Raw genomic sequence first — 21,071 nt, 5'->3', positions numbered from 1 at the left:
ACTGTTTTTTTCAATGAAGATAACATTAAATTAATCAGAAATACACTCTATACATTGTTAATGTGGTAAATGACTATTCTAGGTGGAAACGTCTGGTTTTTAATGAAATATCTACATAGGTGTATAGAGGCCCATTTCCAGCAACTATCACTCCAGTGTTCTAATGGTACATTGTGTTTGCTAATCGCCTTAGAAGACTAATGGATGATTAGAAAACCCTTGAAAACCACAGCTGAAAACTGTTTTGCTGGTGAGAGAAGCTATAAAACTGGCCTTCCTTTGAGCTAGTTGAGTATCTGGAGCATCACATTTGTGGGTTCGATTATACTCTCAAAATGGCCAGAAAAAGAGAACTTTCATGTGAAACTCGCCAGTCTATTCTTGTTCTTAGAAATGAAGGCTATTCCATGCGAGAAATTGCGAAGAAACTGAAAATTTCCTACAACGGTGTGTACTACTCCCTTCAGAGAACAGCACAAACGGGCTCTAACCAGAGTAGAAAGAGAAGTGGGAGGCCCCGGTGCACAACTCAGCAAGAAGACAAGTATATTAGAGTCTCTAGTTTGAGAAATAGATGCCTCACAGGTCCTCAACTGGCAGCTTCTTTAAATGGTACCCGCAAAACGCCAGTGTCAACGTCTACAGTGAAGAGGCGACTCTGGGATGCTGGCCTTCTAGGCAGAGTGGCAAAGAAAAAGCCATATCTGAGACTGGCCAATAAAAAGAAAAGATTGATATGGGCAAAAGAACACAGACATTGGACAGAGGAAGATTGGAAAAAAGTGTTATGGACAGACGTATCAAAGTTTGAGGTGTTTGGATCACACAGAAGAACATTTGTGAGACACAGAACAGGTGAAAAGATGCTGGAAGAGTGCCTGACGCCATCTGTCAAGCATGGTGGAGGTAATGTGATGGTCTGGGGCTGCTTTGGTGCTGGTAAAGTGGGAGATTTGTACAAGGTAAAAGGGATTTTAAATAAGGAAGGCTATCACTCCATTTTGCAACGCCATGCCATACCCTGTGGACAGCGCTTGATTGGAGCCAATTTCCTCCTACAACAGGACAATGACCCAAAGCACACCTCCAAATTATGCAAGAACTATTTAGGGAAGAAGCAGGCAGCTGGTATGCTGTCTGTAATGGAGTGGCCAGCGCAGTCACCAGATCTCAACCCCATTGAGCTGTTGTGGGAGCAGCTTGACCGTATGGTACGCAAGAAGTGCCCATCAAGCCAATCCAACTTGTGGGAGGTGCTTCAGGAAGCGTGGGGTGACATTTCTACAGATTACCTCAACAAATTAACAGCTAGAATGCCAAAGGTCTGCAATGCTGTAATTGCTGCAAATGGAGCATTCTTTGACGAAAGCAAAGTTTGAAGAACAAAATTAATATTTCAAATAAAAATCATTATTTCTAACCTTGTCAATGTCTTGACTATATTTTCTATTCATTTTGCAACTCATTTGATAAATAAAAGTGTGAGTTTTCATGGAAAACACGAAATTGTCTGGGTGACCCCAAACGTTTGAACGGTAGTGTATATATATATATATATATAGATGTTATTTAACATGAGTCAATAAATTGAACATTTCTTTATTTTGAAAAAGAAACAGAACTAGAAACAAGTATAAATGGGGTTGTATACAATAACAAACAGTAACATACAAACATACAAGCCAGGGATGTACATGTAAATGTAAACATATAAATCATATAAATATCCTGTAGAATTTAAACACACTCAAAGTTTAACAGCCTATTTGTTGGATGATTTGGAATTTGTTTCAGAAAAAAGTAAACAGGTTATTTTATTGCTACATTTGCATTTGTTGATAAAAAAAATCTTCCTTTTGTTTTATTTTTTTAACGAAACCAAATACCACGTTATATTGAGGGAGCCTATGATCACTATTCTTACGTCATCACCTCCGGGTCGTAAACACGGTGACGGCGGCCTCACCTTCACGGGAAGTGACGTCAAGGCCTGCTTATCATAATGTATGCTGATGTCACCGCGGCGCTCCTCCAGCCAATCGGCGCGTTGCACTTTCACCACCTGCTAGGAACTGAATTCCATCATTCCAGGCATTCCTCCCTCCTTCCCTCCCTCCCTCCTTCCCTCCCCTCCTCCCCTCCCCTCCCCTCCTCCTCCTCCCACCCTCCCTCCCTCCCTCCCTCCTTCCTCCCTCCTCCTCCTCCTCCTCGTTTACAACCAACTTAGTCCCGACAGCTCTGTAACTATTGTCTTCCGTCGCAGCGGACTGCTTTTTGCCGCGGATTTTCTTTTTTCTGTCGCATGAGGAATTTATCTCTATTTTTATTTGTTGTTTTATCTCCGGTGTGGAAGATACCAAAGTGGCTCTCGAAGGAGGTGAGTGCTGCTCACACATGAAGAACTTAAACGTTGTTTCCAGGATGAGGAGGGTGCGCTCTTCATCTCAGGGCCAGTTGTTCCCCCAAATAAATGTCCAACCTTAGATAAATGGAGAGCAGACATTAACATAGATCGTCTCCGTGTTAATCTACGAAGGGTGCTTGTTGAAATTTCATTCACGGCTTCCCAAACTTTCTCACGTGAAGGATCACCCTCCTCCTCCTACCTCCTATACTTGAAGCCGCATGCTTTCCTCCTGCTCGGATCTGGGACATGTTGTTGTCTCTGCACATTTAAACGTGCGAGCAGGAGGAAATGAAACCTGGCCACTAAATCAATTCCAGCTCAGTGTCAGTGATAAGGAAGCAGGGAGTTGGGCTGGTGTAAACACTGTCACAAGGCTGCCGCCGCCGCCGCTGCTGGGAATAAAGAAAAATGGACGCATGCACTTGCTGCTAAATATGACCACTTTCACTTTGAGTCTCCACAGAAGTTTCTTTACGCACTTCACGCAGGCGCTTTGTGCATGTGAGTTCAGTTTTACTGTTTATTCTTACGCTGCAGGAGTAGTATTTTCTATATTTCCCTGGAGAAATGAGGAGGTTGGCATTTGAGGAATGCAGAAACAAAAACTGAAGAGTTTTTCTTTTAATCAGAAATAGCTTTCATAGCAGAGCTGAGTCTGAAGGCTCAACACTGAGGCACAACAATCCTAAATATGCGAAAACAAAGTTTGGGGGAAAAAGTCCAAAGATCACACGAAGGTCACGATGAGCAGAGTAGTGACGCAAGAAGCCACAGAATACTACTCAACGTCCTGAATTCAAAACTTTACGTAAATACAGTGTCCTAAGCAAACAGACACTAAAAGTAAAGAATGTCATAATGCAGACTGGCACCTGTACAGTCTTATCATATCCTCATTATGATGTACATTTCAATGTTGTGGCTGCTTACGGGATTTAAAGCTGCAATGGTTAATCGATTGGTCAGTTTATAGAGGATTAAGTAATGTTAACTATTCTGAATTGTTTTAAGAATTTACTCAAATGAGACTTAATGTTTGTTCTTGTTGATACAGTAGTGAATAAGTTTGACTTTTGGAATGTTTATAGGACAAAACAAGCCATTGACAGCCTCTGGGATATTGCGTCTTACAGTTTTCATCCCACTCTGACACTATGCAAAGACCAAATCATTTATCCAAGATTTGAGAAAATAATCAGCAGATCGCTGGATATTGTGGATAAAGAAAATGATTGTTATTTGTAGCTCTGAAGCCATTTTCAGCTACTTTATAGCAATGGTGCACAATATGTATATAAAGTCTGATCATTTGTTTTGCTCATTCTTTATTTTATGGATCTAATTGTTGTTTCCCAACAATTTCTTGTTCTTTCCTGAACAAATGATGTAGGTTGGATGTACTGTAGCTTTCCAGTTATCGTCTCAAAGTTGTGTGGCGGCATAAAAAGATTAAATAAATAAAACAGCGGACTAGACTCACTCTAATATGTACATAAACATGATTATTTCAATCTATTTCACTCTCTACTTTACCTATTCTGGATTTCTATTCTTTTAACTTCACCAAAATGCCCATGTTTGTATTGGAAGTCAGTTATCATACTGGCACCATTATAAAAAACTTAAAATCTCAGAAATTTCATGACTTATACCTCAAAACCTGGGACTTCCTGGAACAGTTTGGAGGTTGTTAATAATGTGACATCCACCAAATTATAATTCAGTTTCTGTACAAACTGCTACATGCAGATGAAAGCCTACAACATATTGAACTCAGTGCCCTCCCCTTTGTCCCGCAGGCGTCCCAGCATGGAGACACCACTGGATGTTCTGTCGAGAGCAGCATCATTTGTTCATGCGACCGAAGAAGAGAGTAAGTTTTTCTCACAACTCTGTGGCTCCTCTTGGCTTCGGTTTTTCTTTCTGTGCCGTCAAAGGCTGCATTGTGGACAAATGATTTGTATGATTAGCGTCGCGTTACATATCGATGAAGTGCAACATTATGTTCAGTTGTAAGCTCCGGCCGTGTTTTCTGACACGAGACAATAGGCGTCTTTGTGCGGTGCGAGCTTTGCAGTTGTAGATACTCAGGCAAATAAGACCAACTGCACTCAACTGCCGCCGACACTGGTTTATTAACCAGCTGTTGGCCTGCAGTGTTAACCGGCTTTCACTGGAGACAGGGTGGGATGTTTCCCTCTCTGACTCTTTCTCTCTAACTTTTACTTTCTGTCTCGTTGATCTCTGTCCATCTTCATGTGTTTTTCAGTTCCTCCTCAGTCTCCCCTGCCTCACTCTTTCTTTTCCTGCTCCATCTTCTTCTGCCTTTTCTTTCCTCCTTTCCTAAAGACTTCTGGCGTTGCTGTAAAAATAAATTCCTCCCCAGATTAAGGAGAAACAGCCAATCCCTCTCAGCAGGTCCCTGCAACCAGCAGGCCCCAGAGCTGGTGAAACCTCCAAGGACACTTAACATTCAGCGGATACCACTGATAATTAATGTGCTGTAGTTTATTTGTGTTTTCACCTTTCTCTGCATAAGCTTTGCAGATCATGTGTCAGGTATTTAATGATTGTAGTTTTGCACCACTTAATCTATATTTTAGAGTGAAAAGGCAAGGAATGAGGCAGGTGGATTTATTAAGTACTTCCGTTAAGGAGGTTATGTTTTCGTCTGCGTTTATTAGGCAGTTAGTATAATTACACAGAAACTATCCAACCGATTTCCATGACAGTTTGTGGCGGGGTCGGCCATGACACAAGGAGGAACACATACAATTTTGATCTGGATAAGGGGGGTGGATCCAGGGTTTTTTCATTGTGAGAGGTTGTTTCTCAACATTTTCCTTGATTTCTCAGAGAATAATTCATGGACTTAATACAAAAAACTGTCATGTCTAGGGGACTGATTGGTGCAGATTCAAAATTAAAATCTGGATCTAGAGAATTTAAATGTGGTTTCATTAGGGGGCCTTTTGGGCCTGTGCGGAGGTATGTAGTCTAGTGTGCTATTTTCGTTTTTTTACATTTGTTTTAAAGCTACTAAATCGTCAGATTGAGCCATAGTTTGAATTCTTAAAAGGAAGAAAATAATGCACCGAAATCCATTAAGAAAAGCATATATGTGTAATTTAGTAAAAGTGCAAGCTTGCTGTTAAACCCATTTCACGTTGAGAAAATACACACTTTCTTTAAGTTCCTTAAAGCTGCATAATGCATTATTCACTTGGAATCTATCTACAGGAACATAATAATCATTTGTGTTCTTTGTTGTACTGAGAGACAGGGAGTATTTAGAGTTTCAGCTGTAACCTATCCCGTGTCTCCAGCTTGTTCCCATAATGCTTCGACCTAAATGAGCTGAATATCAACTTCCTTGCACTTCAGAGCAAAATGGCATGGGAGCCTTCCACTCCTCCTCCTCTGCTCCCTCGCTCCCCTGCAGTGTTTTTGTTTTTGCCCCTGCACTGATGTCACTTTTTGTTGTGGGTCGTGCATGGCCTCTTTGTCCAAAGACAATTCACTCGACCCGTTTCCACAATAGCGCAGTAAAAAAAAGGTGGAACCAGTGAGCCAGTCAGCCTACTTCGCTAGTCAACCAACCAGCTAGTCTGCCACACTACTGTTAGTCCTGTCAGCAACCAGACCAACAGGCAGCCCAGCCAGTAACCGCTGCCTGCTTGTTTGCATTTGTGACAAACCTTTCTAATGTGTATGCAGCACTTGACACCGGAGCACTTGCCCCAGAACAGGGAGAGGCTCAGGCCTGCCTCCACAACAGCCGCTTAAACTCACAGGGACAGAGCGAGGCTTGTCAGGGCCAGTTCTGCAGTTCACGACATTTACGAATCAAAATGAAAAGCATTGTTCCCTTTTTTTTTACCAACTACAGCCCTGCAGATAGCTCATCTCTGTGGGAGATGAATTTCTCAGGAAAGCACACAAATGCTACCTTGAGGGGAATTGAATTACAGCACATGAGTAGTGTATTGGTCAAAGGTCACGCTGCTTGGCCCTAAAATGAAAAGAAATGTACTACCGTCCTGAAATAGAATAGTTGGTCTTGGCCCAGATCAATTAAGACTTTTTGAATAAGGAAAACATTTGCTTTCATTCCTGACTGAGCACTTTTTAAAACCTATTATTTTATTTTTTTTACTGTTTAAAAGCCTGCAACAGAAACAAATCATGGAGTTTGCACATATAATACTTGTAAGAGGTATACGATTTAAGTTTATGTAGATCCCCATTAGCCTCTGTATAGTACCCACTACAGGGACATTTGTATATATGTTCAATGTTAATGTTAATTCAGCAATAACTGTTGTTTTGGCCAGTTAGGAGCAGTGGAAACAAACATAGGTTCATCACTATGGCCCTGTTCAGTAATAACATCTGTCCTGAGAGATTTGATGACCACTTGGGATCGGATCTCACTCCCCCGCTCTGTATGCAAATAAACATGTACGTCATTTCTGTTCCAAGACCAAATGATGTTGTTTATACCCCGTTTGAATATATGTTCGATGTCACCGTGTTTGTGAGTGACTTCTTTCTTCCATATCATCATTTTGTCCATTGTAACTCTAAAGATATTGATTGTAGCGACTTTAAAGACTTTCAGGCAAAGTGGTTGAAGTGAACGATGGGAATCACAGATCAGAGAGGTTGAACACGTCAAGGTTTTTCCATTTAGATCCAATATATGACGTGATCGCAGAAGAAGTAAACACTTTCTCTCCCACACAGAGACAAACACACACTGTTAGTGAACGCTCACCTTCCTGTTAGAGGACAAGCTGTTTGTGATCGACAGGTCTTTTACAAACTGTCCAGACCTTGGATATAGAGTAATGCAAATTTAAAGTAGTGACGAAATCTCGATATAATAGTCATTGTGTAGAAAATCTTAACACTCCATCACCCCGGCATTGCAATTTTGCTGGCTGCTTGGAAGATCTCGCAGATTGCTCCACCCTTCCTGGAAGCAAACCTGTATTTGAAATCAACCTTAAACAATGTGGCTTGCAGGCACAGACTCAGCTGCAGGGACAAATCCAAATATTGTCGTTTGCATGGATGATGGATCGGACAGTCATTCCGAGGAGGGCCGGTGGTTGAGGGCCCTTTTGTTTCTGACAGGAACCACAACAAAAGAAGCAGCAGTGCCAGGAGAAGGTGGTTGACTGAGATCTTCACAGTGCCCTCTACTCTAGTTCTGTACTCTGTGATACAGCTTGTTTGTTTAGAGAGAACGCACACAATCGCAGACACACACAGAATCCCCCGCTGATTGTTAGAGTTTCCACAGCCTTTTCCTATAGCTCTGTGTCATGGTTTCAGTCAGGAGGAAGCAGTCTGCTAGAACAGACTCTTCTACACTATAAATCATGCACTGACTGCGGCGCAGACAGACAGGTGATTGAAGATAACAGGAAGATAACAGTCGTTAATATCCCCATAGAGCTGACTCGGCGTCAGTGTCAACAAGAAGTGACGTCAGACTGTTTGTGCTGCCAAAGCCAAGAGGACGGAGAATAGTTAATGTCTGATGAAGTCAATCTGACTGAACTGTTGATTTATAATCATTAGAAATATTGATCAGTGTGTGGATCATTTTTCAAAAAGAAATATTTCCATTTATCATCACATTCTCCTCGTGTTGTTTCTGAGTAGTTCTAATAGAATAAAAAAATTAAAGCAGCAACACTATTGGGTATTAAAAAATGTTTGTTAAATTAAAATGTACCTATCATCATTATCATATATTTATTAAGTCTGATAAACTCTCCCTTTATATTTTTGTCACTGTCAGGATCATATATATATGTATCATAAAGACAAACGACATGGCAGCTCCCCAAAAGTGAAGCCAGAGCGTCTTAGTAGCCATCTGGTGGCTGACTGCTGTATAGGTCATAGCTTGCTCCTCTTTCATGGTAGTGGATAGTTCAAGTCCTAATTTTTCAATCAAGTTTGGTTTTATTTAGTTATTTGATGATATAAAAAGTGAGGTGAAACGTCCTGATTGAGGGAATATGATGCCATTGACAGGTAATCTTATCAAATGGACTGTAACCTTGATTAAAGTATTGTTGTCTCTAGATTTAAAAATGGCTGGAAACAAGTACACAAACAGACCTAACACAGGTCCTGTGGTTTGTAGACGTTTTGATGTGGTACAGTTTTTCATATTATACCTTTAAACTGTGGCGTGGTACTCCTCTCAGTAAGTGGGCAGTCGAGACTCGTCAGAGCTTGTCGCTGCTCGATGGTGTTTACTCAGATCAACGCTGAAAGTGAAATCGGAGATGATGCATCACGGCACTTTCACTAAGTCTTACTGGAGGCAACCAGGATTCTAGGTGGGAGGTAATTTGACCATAAATTGATGCCTGCGGGTGGGGTGGGTTTGGTTTTTGGGTGTGTGTGTCTGGAACGTCTTCAGCAAGGATTGGATTTGTCCTCCAGCCTCTCCAGGCTTCTGACAGATTTGAAGGTTAAGAAAACGTGTACTTTAACACGTGATGTGGATCTTGCTTTTCCATGTAACCCAGCGAGTCACAACAGAGATAGTGTGTGTTGACGTAGAGTTGGCAATTGATGATCTCCTTTTACAATATTACTAAAATCAGGGTGATCTCCTCACAGGCAAAACTTTCCAAGCTGTGGCACATTTCAACTAAACTTGGTGGAAGGGTTGGGCCTGGGCCTGGGAAAGAATTTGGTGAGATGACTCTACTGAGTGCCATTCTAGTTGCATTTGTGTTTGCGTAATATGAAAATATTGGTTTTCTTATTACACAGAGTACTACCTGGATTTGACTGAAAGGAAACACAAAGCAAGCTTTCCACATACAGGAATACTGTATCATACTGCTCATGAGGATGGGGACTGATTTGTCAAAATATTACAGTATGCTGCTTTGTTGATGTGTTAAAAATGTGTGTCTTGATTTCTGTTGGGGGGTTTTGCGGAATCCATTGATCGAGTTTCTTTTTTACAATATTAACTGATAAGATAAGGATAAATATGATTGGTTGCTGTAAGTTTCCTGTAGGACATATTAAAGGGCTACTACGTTACAAACCTGAGCTGTTGATCATTTGGAATTTAACAAAAAAAAATATTTTGCCCCTGGTCTGAAAATGTAGTCTCAGGAGAGAAATTAATATTTGTTTGTTTATTTATTGATTTAGTTTTTATTGACACAAATTGGAAGTGGGCTGAAAGGGTTGTAACATGCCCGGGTCCCTTGTTCAGCTCACTGGTCGTTACCCCTTAAACTGCATATAGAGAAATTCATGAAATGCTGACCCAAGGGGTAGGAAAACCTCCTTTGGACATGTGACAGTCTCCTTCTTTCACTTCCTGCTCCGCCATCAGTCGGTCTGTTGTTGTCTCACCCTCCTCCACTTCTTCATTCTGTCACTCTACATACATATCCCTCAGCTGTTTTACTTGCACACACACACGCACACACAAACACACACACACACACTCAGGCACTTGCGTCATCGTCACTGCTTTGTTAGTGCTGTGGTTCAGCGAGCGGCCATTACGACTCAAGGGGCAAGAGGTCGCCACTGGTCACGAGTTCAGATGTGGAAAGGTCACTGCCCTGGGTCACGGGGGTAAATACAATTTACCCTTGTTTTTCTCTGCACACAGATTTTCTGTTTTTCACTTTTACCAGTAATTATTGTGCATGGTTCACAACATTTTTTTTTTTACTTTAAATATCTGGTGATTTCCTCTCACCAGCTTTTTGTTATTTAATTTATGTTAAGGCACAAACATTAAAGTAACACAATGTGTGAATTGCTCCTGGTTACACTCGTGGTCCCCCTACAGGTCAGAGGTGTAATATACCTGTTTAACAGGCTGTTTGTTTGGCCTGTGGTGACGCTGGTCGCTGCTTTCTTTCTGAAACTGTAAAAGTGACCTGCAGTAATTTATTCAAAATGTATTAATATTGAACAGATCGCGTGTCTAAATCACACCAAACTCAATACTGCACTTTCTTGGGCCCTTAACCATTCACATGCCAAGTGTGAAGAAGAAAAAAGATGAACAGTTCTCGAGATATGTGAGCCACAGATAAAGATTTCTAGGATTATGCATAGTTTTATTTGAACCTTAGCTGAAATACATTTTTCTTATGTGTTCCTGCCCGGTACACCAGAGTTACATGGTGCCATAGAAGGCTTTCTGGTAGCGCTGTGTGGCAATGACAGAGATGCCATTCTCTGTATTATTAAATTTGTGCCCCATCAAAGTGATTTAAAAACTGTTATGTGATGGTCAAAATAAAACAACATTGTGTTGCTGTAAGTGATTTATTTTCCCCCAAATTTGATATGACAAATTAAATTCCATGTGGGCACCATCACTGTTGGTCTAAGGCAGCCGTGCACAGCCTCATGCTTTTCAGATACACTTCCCCATCTACTTCTGCCAGTAACAAGATTGGTCAGACGGGCAAAGATCAAATAATACTATTATATTACAGGTCACACACTCAGATGAAAACCTTTTTCCGCTGTTGCATAGCAGGAGATTCCCAAAGTAATTTGTTCATCAAAGTTATCTAAACAAGAGTCTGCGTTAAATAGTCATTAGTCAGTCGCCCTGGTCAAAGCAGCTTTTCTTCAACATTTCCCTCTCAGTAAATGCCACGCTCGCTGGTCCCATACCAGCTCTGCTGCTTCACTGGGGTAACTTTCTCAGAGCTGCACTGACCACACATACTTTACATTCCTCTCTTTTTGATAGCACTCACCATAGTTACTCAGAATTCAATGGAAAAAGGATTGCACTGGCTCTCTTAAACAAAATGTTAGTCTTTATTGTGCAAAGAAATTATTATGGCTGAGATTTACAATGTTTTCCTTTTGAGTGTTGAGTCAGTTGATTTAAGATTGAGGAAGAAAGGAGGGGTGGTACATCGTAATACCTCCTCTAAGAAAGGTATGTGTAGTATTTGTATCCTCGGCATCCAGCGATAAGGTTGTGTTGATGACATCTGAGCACAGTGAGGCTGTGATCCAGGCACAGATGCAGAACTCGAGTGGTAGTGGCACAGGGCCTGCTGTCCTCTGTAGGATCAGTCCTGGCCAATAAATGATAAGCTCCCTGGAGTCAGTTTGCTACCAGCTAATTGTTAGCTCGGCAAGAATGTTGTCATGGGCCCCGTTCGCAATTGAAGGCGGCGATCAGTTTTCATTACCAGGAATAAGATCTGTTTGTGATATATTGGAAACGTCATAGGCCGACCTTGATATCCACGTCAGATACCGTGTGTGTACACATGTTTGTACCGATGGTGATGTTTTTAACACGAGGCAGGCACAAAACTGGAAGATTATAAATAGTTTAGGATGGAAAAGAGGAGCCATACACATAGTGTTAATGTGCTGTAAACAAAAACACTGTGCTTTCCGCAGCAGAATAATACAATAGTACATCATGTCCTGCCTCCTGCTCCATGCAGGTGTCACCCCTCACCCGAATGTTCATGACAGTTGCATGTTGATAATGTGTCTGACCCAAACAATCTATCAAATGATAAACTCTGGAAAATGACCCAATTTTCCAGACATTTTCCAGAGTTCATGTATCAATTTATCAAATTTATCTTTTGTCTGTCTTTATGTTACCTTAAGAAATATTGCTCTGGAGAAATATTGTAATACAGATTCACCTATGAATTAGGTAGAATTAAATGTATGTCAGTTTAGGCACAAAATGAGTTATGGTTTAAACAGAGCATAGCCACAGCAGGTAAGATGTGCGAGATCACATAGGTGGGAAATGACAGCATAGCTTCGTTTTCACACAATCACCTGTTGTTATCATTGTTTTAGCGCAGCAACCTGATATTTCCCTCTCACTGTGAGCGAGTGCTGAGGATGCTGTCATCCAAACACTCCCAGAAACCTGACATCACGTGTAATCAAAGCTTTTTACAGCCTCCAGGTTTGTGCCGAAGTCACAGTTAACCCTGATACCAAGAGCTGAGACAACACATTTCAGACGGGACGAACGTTCCCAATTCCATTGTGTCACTATGTAAACAAAGCTGGTAATGCCGCGAAAGTATTTCAACAGAGGGTGGCATAAAGTAATCAAGGACTTGACCTTTGCTCTCCGCCGGGTGAGAGTTGTTCTGTCATCGTTGTTGTCAAGATCATGATATTACTCAAGTTTAAGGCCAAAGTTTTTCTTCCTTTAGGGCATAAAGATCCTTCCCTACGATAAGTAAATAAACAGAACGACTCGCACCGAGTTAAAGAGCAGGAAAGGTTTTAATGCTTTTTACACTCCACCATCATCCTTTGGTCTCTTGTTCTGCCAGTGTTTGTGTCACAACAGCGGAGTGTGTTAATAAAGCATTAGGATGAATCACCACCTGCCCTGTGCCGTGTTGTTATCCAGACACACCCACTCCCTAGAGAAGCCCAGACCTGTTCCGATAGAGAAACACGACACCACAGGAGATGAAGTAGGTTGGCAGTGCCTCGTCCTGACAGATCAGACAAATAAACAGGCCTGCAGGGACGTTAGAGGGCCGATGAGTGGGAGAGCAGCGATAATAGAGGGTTCCAGTGCATGAACGATGGATGTATGGGTGGGTGCACTTGTGGATCATTTACTCATGTCAGTTAGTGCGCAAAAAATAATTATTGTTTTGTCAGGTCCCTCAGGCCTGCTTCCGCGGTCCAAAGAGATGCACTTAAGGTTAATTGGAGACTGTAAAGCTGATTTCAGATGTACTCCAGAAAATTGGATCTGTACATTATCTGGAGTTTGCATTTCACATAGAGAGGCAGCAATGGTAAACTGTCCAGGTCAGGCATTTACAGGAAAATGTCTTGGAACATTCAGGGTAGAGCATGTAGGAGGCAGGACATGTATATAAATTCTGCCGTGGAAATCACATATTTTTGTGTACTCTCTGTGTACAGCTCTCCTTTTTCATCCTGAAAACTGTAAAAAAAAACAACAACAAGGGAGTAAAATAATAACAAACTGCAGCACTTGCACTTGTGATACTTTTTAAATTGTATGCTTCCTAGAGGATACCTACCTCCTCCAATTTAGCAAAAACCCTGCTTCTCATATCTTCTGTCAGTCCACTCCAAATAAATGAAATACATGGAGATTGTATAAACCAGCTCATTTAATCAAAATGTGTGCAGGCGTTAACATGAAAGTTCGTGTTACATCATGTAGACACTCACATTTTCCTAAAAGGGGTGATGCCACAGCCTGCTCTTTCCTATGGCTGATATCAGTATTGGTCATCAGCCCTCACGGCGAGCTCTTCACCTTGACACTTCTAATCCTGAGTCATGCTGCAGAAAACAGAAAGGCTTTCAGCACAGGAGGCTAAGTTATGTGTAAGAACTTGTCCATATGGAAGGAAGAGGTGGAATTTCACCAATTTGTTGTGTAACCATTAATCTCCTTAGTATAGTTATTCAATCTCACTGGAGGGCCAGAACAAAGACACTGTGTCAGAGAGCTTCTAAGTTCTAAGTCAGGATTCTGTGATAACTGCAGGACAAATGTGTGCGTTAACGTGAAAGCAGACACCATCTTTTGAAATGACTTTATTCATCATGACTTTATTAACATGTTTATACAGAGTTCATTTTTTTAACCTAGTAAATCATTTTAGCCTTATCCTTCATACTTGTTTGTATGGTGTTAAATCATCCAGCTTCAACCTGCTATTAAAAACTGGAGAATATCACCTTGCTAAATAATTTAACATGTATTGGATTTGCCTCTTGGCCTTTTGGTTTTAGGGTTACAGACGGAACAATTTTAGTCAAGCTTTAACCTCAGTTGGGACCCAGTTAAATGAAAAGTTAAAATCAAACTTCTTCATAGTCCTAGCAATGGCTGGAAATACATTTGTATGTAACTTACTTTATTGCTTTGTTTGGTCTAAATAAGACAGGAAACTATTGTGTAAAGTTGTTTCCACCTGGGTAATGATATGGTAATTGTAGTGAGCAGCAGTTTTTTAAAATTCAAGTCTGAGAAAACCCATCAAATGTGTCTCTGAAAGCCATAAGGGGGCACTAGTCTGCATTTCATCCTCCAGTGAAATGACTGAGAGGACTTCTTGTCTCTACAAACCTGACCTGGTGTGTAAACATGGATGGATCTTGCCTGGAGAACTGGTTGAGCTGTCTTGTTTGTGGTTTGCGGTTTTTCCTGAGAAGAAGTGACACTGAAAACTGTTTACTTCCTGAAACCACCTGTTGTTGATAGTGTGTTACATTCTAATCTGAGTCAGCGAAGCTCACTTTCAGGCCTCTTCCTCCTCAGACGCACATGTATGTTTAAACCTGTGTCGTAACATGAAGCTCCAGCTGTATAGTAGCTGCAGCGGCACTGAATGGACTCTCTGTTTCAGCTCAGCCTGGTTGTGTGTGAAACTGGAAACAATGGGCGTCCAATGAGACAAGAAGCATGTTCCTTAGTTCTAAGCCGTCGGGAGGGAGGAGGGTAGAGGCCTTTGTGTGCGTGTGTGCGTGTGTGTGTGTGTGTGTGTGTGTGTGTGTGTGTGTGTGTGTGTGTGTGTGTGTGTGTGTGTGTGTGTGTGTGTGTGTGTGTGTGTGTGTGTGTGTGTGTGTGTGTGTGTGTGTGTGTGTACAAGGAAGAAGTGGGGAAGGTGGCTAGAATGATGTGTGTTTGTGGAGCAGGATGAAGTGTGTGTATAAGTTGTTTTTCATGTGGATGCTTTGGTTTTGGCCTGTTTGGAGAGACAGAAGTCAGTGAAGCAGCCGTGACTCACTAAAGGCCCGGCCAGTCTGCTGATAAATGTCATCTATATTGGTTTTGACCTATGGATAAAGAAGTAAATCTACCTCCTTAAAAGCTTTATCTCCCTGTAGCTTTCTTCCTGAGGCTGAGAGTTGGAAGGGGGCGACTAATGAGGCTTTCTTTACTCCGCTGTTGTTGTTTTCTTCCTCTCTTTGGCTTTGAAAATATAATCAATTTGGGTTTCAAAAACTGGGTCATAGCATTTAGCGTTTTTGTCTGAACCTTTCATGGTGTCGCTCGTTTCCGGGGCTTAGTGTTTGCGGGTTATGTGTCACACAAAAACACTCGCATGGCAAATGTGTGTTCGTGTGTAAGCTCACACTCAGTTAGTGTCACCACACCCTGCTCATTATGTCCTCTGCCAAAAACCCAGAGGAGGTTTCTCTCTTCCCTTTCCACACAAACCCTGTAATGGGATGACGGTCATATTCACATTCTATTCAACGGCTATACTTAACTTAACTTCTTTTCATCCCATTTACCTCCTGCTTTTTCCACAGCAGTCCCTTTTTTAATGAGTACAAATCCTGTGTGTAGCCCTTCTCGGCCACCAGGGGGCAGAAGAGAACCACTCTAAAAGTGAGACACCTCAATAGGCCTCGAGTAACTTTCTTTATAGCCATTAAAATTGACATTTTATACAACTTCCTCATTCTCTTAAGAATTTAGTACCTTATGAAGGAATACAAGAAAAGTTTGTTTATATTATAAGGTGTTAGGGCTGAATTTAAATAATATGATGAATAAACCATTTAAAATAAGATAAGATAAGATGAGGGAGGAGGACCTTGACTTTAAAGTTGTCCCTACTCCTTTTCTCTGTCTTATTATGTTTATCATCTCCCTACATTGTGCTCTCACGTACTAACTTATCAAACTTCACAGCCTCTTGCACTATCACTATAATAACACGACCACCTTGTGATAAGGTTATAGTGACCTTAACTGATTTCATGGCACTTCTAATATCCTCAGCTATAACTTCTCTGTTCCTACAGAGACGTGAGGTGCCTCCCAACAAGTCAAGTTATTTGTAAAGCAAGTTTGAAAAAACAACAGACGTCGACCAAAGTGCTGTAGAGCTAAAATAAAGAGAGACACATAAAAAGAGAACAGCCAAGAAGACAACAACAATAAGACATTGAATAAATAACTATGTAAATAAAAGTTAAAAGAAGCAGACTTCAATAACTTTGTGTATTTGCATGTGTTGTGACTGTTTGCAGCGCATGTGTCGTCAAACTGATGTTTTCTTAATTTTCAACATGTGTTTTGTGTTCGCATGTGTTTTCTCACTTTGCAGTGCGTTGAGCTCTCTCGGCCTCCGTAGCTTATAAAGGATTATCTTATCTTATCTGCATCTGATGTAAACTTATATGATAACCAAACGCTGCAGCAAGACAATGGCAAAGCATTTTCATGAATGCAATGTTTACCGTGTCACTCCCTGTAATAAACTCGTACTAGCACTTCTGTTGTGGCTGCACAGTTTGGGCCACTCTTGAACTTCCATTCGTTGTTGTAAAATGTGCATATTTCTATTTAGAAAAAGAAAGAAAAGGAAAAGCCTCCTATTCCCTCGTTCCTCTTCCTCTCTGGATGTGTGTGGAGAGGCTGAGCTTGTGCTTAAAACATCCGCGATATTTGAGGCGCTCCAGGGATTTCGGGAGCATGCCCAGTGCGCCCGGCCCTCTCTCTCCCTCCCTCTCTCCCCTGTCTCTCTCTCCCTCTCTGACTCTCTCTCTACCCTGTGTCTCTCCCCCTCTCTCTGTCCCTCTGCCCCCCTCTCTCTCTGTGTCCCCCCCCTCTCTCTCTCCCTCTCTGACTCTCTCTCCCCTTCTCTCTGACTCCCCCCTCCCTCTCTCTCTCTCTCTCTCTCACTCGCCCTCTCTCTCCCTCTCTCCCCTGTCTCTCTCTCCCTCTCTGACTCTCTCTCTACCCTGTATCTCTCCCCCTCTCTCTGTCCCTCCCCCCCTCTCTCTCTCTCTCTCTCTCTCTGTGTCTCTCCCTCTCTGACTCTCTCTCCCCTGTGTCTCTCTCTCTCTCTCTGCCCCCCTCTCTCTCCCCTTCTCTCTGACTCCCCCTCCCTCTCTCTCTCTCTCCCCTCTCTCTCTCTCACTCGCCCTCTCCCTCCCTCCCTCTCCCCTTCTCTCTCTCTCTCCCCTTCTCACTCCCCTTCTCTCTCACTCGCCCTCTCCCTCCCTCCCTCCCTCTCCCCTTCTCTCTCTCTCTCTCTCCCCTTCTCACTCCCCTTCTCTCTCACTCGGCCTCTCCCTCCCTCCCTCCCTCTTCTCTCTCTCTCTCCCCTTCTCACTCCCCTTCTCTCTCTCTCTCACTCGCCCCCTCCCTCCCTCCCTCTTCTCTCTCTCTCTCCCCTTCTCACTCCCCTTCTCTCTCTCTCTCACTCGCCCCCTCCCTCCCTCTCCCCTTCTCTCTCTCTCTCCCCTTCTCACTCCCCTTCTCTCTCTCTCACTCGCCCTCTCCCTCCCTCCCTCCCTCCCTCTCCCCTTCTCTCTCTCTCTCTCCCCTTCTCACTCCCCTTCTCTCTCTCTCTCACTCGCCCCCTCCCTCCCTCCCTCTCCCCCCCCTCTCTCTCTCTCTCTCTCCCCTTCTCACTCCCCTTCTCTCTCTCTCACTCGCCCCCTCCCTCCCTCCCTCCCTCTCCCCTTCTCTCTCTCTCTCCCCTTCTCACTCCCCTTCTCTCTCTCTCTCACTCGCCCCCTCCCTCCCTCCCTCCCTCTCCCTCCCTCCCTCCCTCTCCCCCCCAGCGGCAGCACAGACAGAGGAACCAGTGGTGCGGTCATACCGAGCTCAGCCTGCGTGTCAGTGCAGTCGACTTACAGCTGGCTGTGAGGACAACTGACGCTCTACCCTCCACTCTGCTCTCCACCACCGCGACCCTTCACTGAAAACTCTCCTAAACTCCGTCAGAACAACTCACCAGACTCCGATCCTCTCCGCTGTTTTAAAAAAAACATATTATTAAAGTGGGTTTTATAGGAAACTGAAGTTGGAGGCTGGGCCTTTAGCTTTCTGACCGAGCGGAGAAGAAGAAGAAGAAGAAGAAGATAAAAAGCTGGTCTTTTATTTTATTTTTCTTGTTTAAAAAGTCGATAAATGCTACTCACGAAAATGGACCTGTTGAACTACCAGTACCTGGACAAGATGAACAACAACATCGGGATCCTCTGCTACGAAGGTAAAGCAACGTGACGCAGCGCTGCTGTGTGGACGCTATTTACGCTGGAGAGAAGTTGGAGGCAGCTGCGGAGTTTTCACGTTAGCGACGTACTTTTCACTCAGCGTTACTTTGCTAAACTTCTCGCAAACCCGCCAGACAGAAGCTGTGTGTTTTAAAAACGACATGTTTGTTTGTTAGTTAGTTAAGTTTCAGCTCGTTTTTAAACTTGCCATAACTTTTCTACAGTTTGAACTCAACGCTAACCACTGAGCGGAGTTTAAACAGGTAGCAACGTTAGCTTAAATTCTCACTTTTAACTCTATCGCTAGCTCGAGGACTGTGCGTGTGTTTCTTCGCCTCTCGTATCGTTGCCTGTGTTATCGACTGTTTCCCAAAGGAAGACTCGGCTAATGATTGAGATCACAGGCGGAAATAACAGCCTGTGATCTGTTCATATGTGGATTTCACGGCTCTCCTCCTGTGTGTGACTCACTGTGTCTCTCTGATTCTCTCGTATTCACGTCGGCTCCTGTGATCTCTGTGGTTAAATGTCTGAGTTGTGTTGTGATCCTGAAATCTGTCTGTGTGCTTTTGATAAATCCAGGGGGTTCTCCTTTCTCTGCTGACTGGAGTTATGTCCAGCAGCAGCAGCAGTGTAGAGTTTCTTATTATGTCATGTACACAGAGCAGGAGTTTCCACATCTTTGCAAAGTGTCTGACTCTGGAGTACATTGTGACTCCTGCTCTTCTCACATGTCTTTTTAGATGAAGAATCCTGCAGAGGACCTTTCAGGAAATGGTTGGATTGTAAATAGTGATAAGTTGTTGATGGTAGTGAGTAAGGATGAATCTAGACTTGTACCAAATTTAAAAGCTGCAGCAAGACAAAGCCAAAGGATTTTCTTGATTGTCTTCTTTTTTTTGTCCCTCTCTATAATAAACGTATAATAGCACCTCTGTGGCAGATGCACATTTTGCCATGTTTGCAAGGACGTGTCAGAGGTAGAGCGGCAGTTTAGGCTGATGGCCGTGTACCATTTGTTAGGAGCAGGAACATGCAAAAGAGATGTATCTGCAAAATGATAAAGACAGAGATGAGTTCCTGTGTTCCTGCAGAAACACACTGGGCTCTCCTGTGATTGAGCATGTGATAAAAGCCTCTGTCAATGGTGTTTTGTGTCTGTTTTTAAATTGTTTCTGGAGGGGAAAAATAAGTGTTGTCTTGCTGTTATTCCTGTTTGGCAAACGGCAGGTAGGATTCTTGCTCTCGGGCAGGTTACTCTCTGAGTTCCGCTCAGCAGCTTGGGGACACATGGCATTCTTGGGAACTTTATAGCTCGGGTTTGCCTAAAGCTCACTCTTCTGTGCAGTGATAGATAAGAGCGCCTGCCACCACTGGCCTGGGATAGAAGCCAATCAGAGGGGGGTGGGGTGGTGGGGTCTGTGTCTCTGCAAAGCTTCACCTTTCTCAGGTTTCATCCCGTCCATCTCAGTGAAGAAAATAACAAGAGTGAAGGAGGAGGGGGTGGTAGTTTTTACTCTCATGCACTCTGGGTTAGAGATAAAACATATGGCAAATTTCATATCGCAGTTATAGTGACCAGAGTGATTATGGTTTTCTGTATTATCAAAGAATTGTTTAAAGTACTTATACACACACTAAAATCACAACATCATTGTCATTAACTGTCATTATTTTTTCTCTCGCAACCACACACATGCAGTCACAGTGTGATTGTGGAATTTGATTATATGCGATGACTCCATACACAAATAATAAATATACACAAATGAGTAAGCAGACTGTGACCGTGATTGCAAAGAGCCAAACTGACATAAATACAGAGGAGTGTTTTACAGGAGTCTTTAGTCTTTCACCTGCTGTAACACTTTTACTACTAAATCAAGGACTTCTGGAATTTAAACTATCAAATTATGTTGCTTGGGCGACTAAACGTAACCTGTTATCATGTTTTATTAGTGAATACAGTCTGAAGACACACAATGCAAACAGCAGCACATTTTGTTTTCACTAGAACAGGTAACACAAAGAACTTCAGTTGACATTATTGATGAGCTGTTAGACAAGCAATACATGCATCCATTGAGGTAAAAGTAAACCTGCCTCTTGGCTCCTTCAGCAGTGATTTTCACTTTGCATGTTCTGCCAGCGTGGTGACCATATTCGATCAAGTTCCCTTCAGCACTCTTATAAAACCAAAATAAAACCACACTTAAGACTTGGAAGGCTTTAAAAGTGGCTGTCACTGCCTGCCGCCATGTTGCCTGCTCCGCCTTTGCCTGCTTTGGTTGATCTAGACAATTTGAACTGGTAATACTAACCACTTGGGACTTAACCATGAATCTATAACCATTTCATCCCTGCTCTGTGTGTCTCTCTTCTGACATGATGACTTTAGACACAATACACTATTTATCTATCTCTGGAAGCTCATCTCTGCAGGATAAGCCCATCTATTTGTTTTTCTGGGTTTTGTGTGTGTTGTTTTTAGCTGACTGAGCTAAAATGTGACTCCATGTGCCTCATGATAAGAAAACAAAGATTATAATAACAGGGAGAAGGGCCAATCAGTAAAAAGCATGAAAGAAAAGCCCCTCATGTTCAAACACGTTGAAGCAAGAAG

General features: G+C 42.6%; 1 protein-coding gene across 2 annotated transcripts in view; it reads left to right on the top strand.

Moving 5' to 3' along the window:
* The first annotated feature begins 2,211 nt into the window (after positions 1 to 2,211).
* vgll4b (vestigial-like family member 4b) overlaps positions 2,212 to 21,071 on the top strand; it is a 36,326-nt gene continuing 17,466 nt past the window's right edge. Inside the window, exons 1-2 of one of the 2 annotated variants that reach the window (XM_034585379.1) lie at positions 2,212 to 2,377; positions 4,207 to 4,280. In XM_034585379.1, the coding sequence (XP_034441270.1) occupies positions 4,217 to 4,280 (64 nt within the window). In that variant the 5' untranslated portion in view covers positions 2,212 to 2,377; positions 4,207 to 4,216. Of the gene's footprint in view, positions 2,378 to 4,206; positions 4,281 to 18,025; positions 18,445 to 21,071 lie in introns of those variants that run through there. The other variant, XM_034585377.1, reaches the window with a different exon arrangement.

The sequence above is a fragment of the Hippoglossus hippoglossus genome, chromosome 5 (genome assembly GCF_009819705.1).
Source record: "Hippoglossus hippoglossus isolate fHipHip1 chromosome 5, fHipHip1.pri, whole genome shotgun sequence".
NCBI lineage: Eukaryota > Metazoa > Chordata > Actinopteri > Pleuronectiformes > Pleuronectidae > Hippoglossus > Hippoglossus hippoglossus.
Note: the sequence above shows the minus strand (reverse complement) of the source record. Positions and strands in the feature narration are given on the sequence as shown.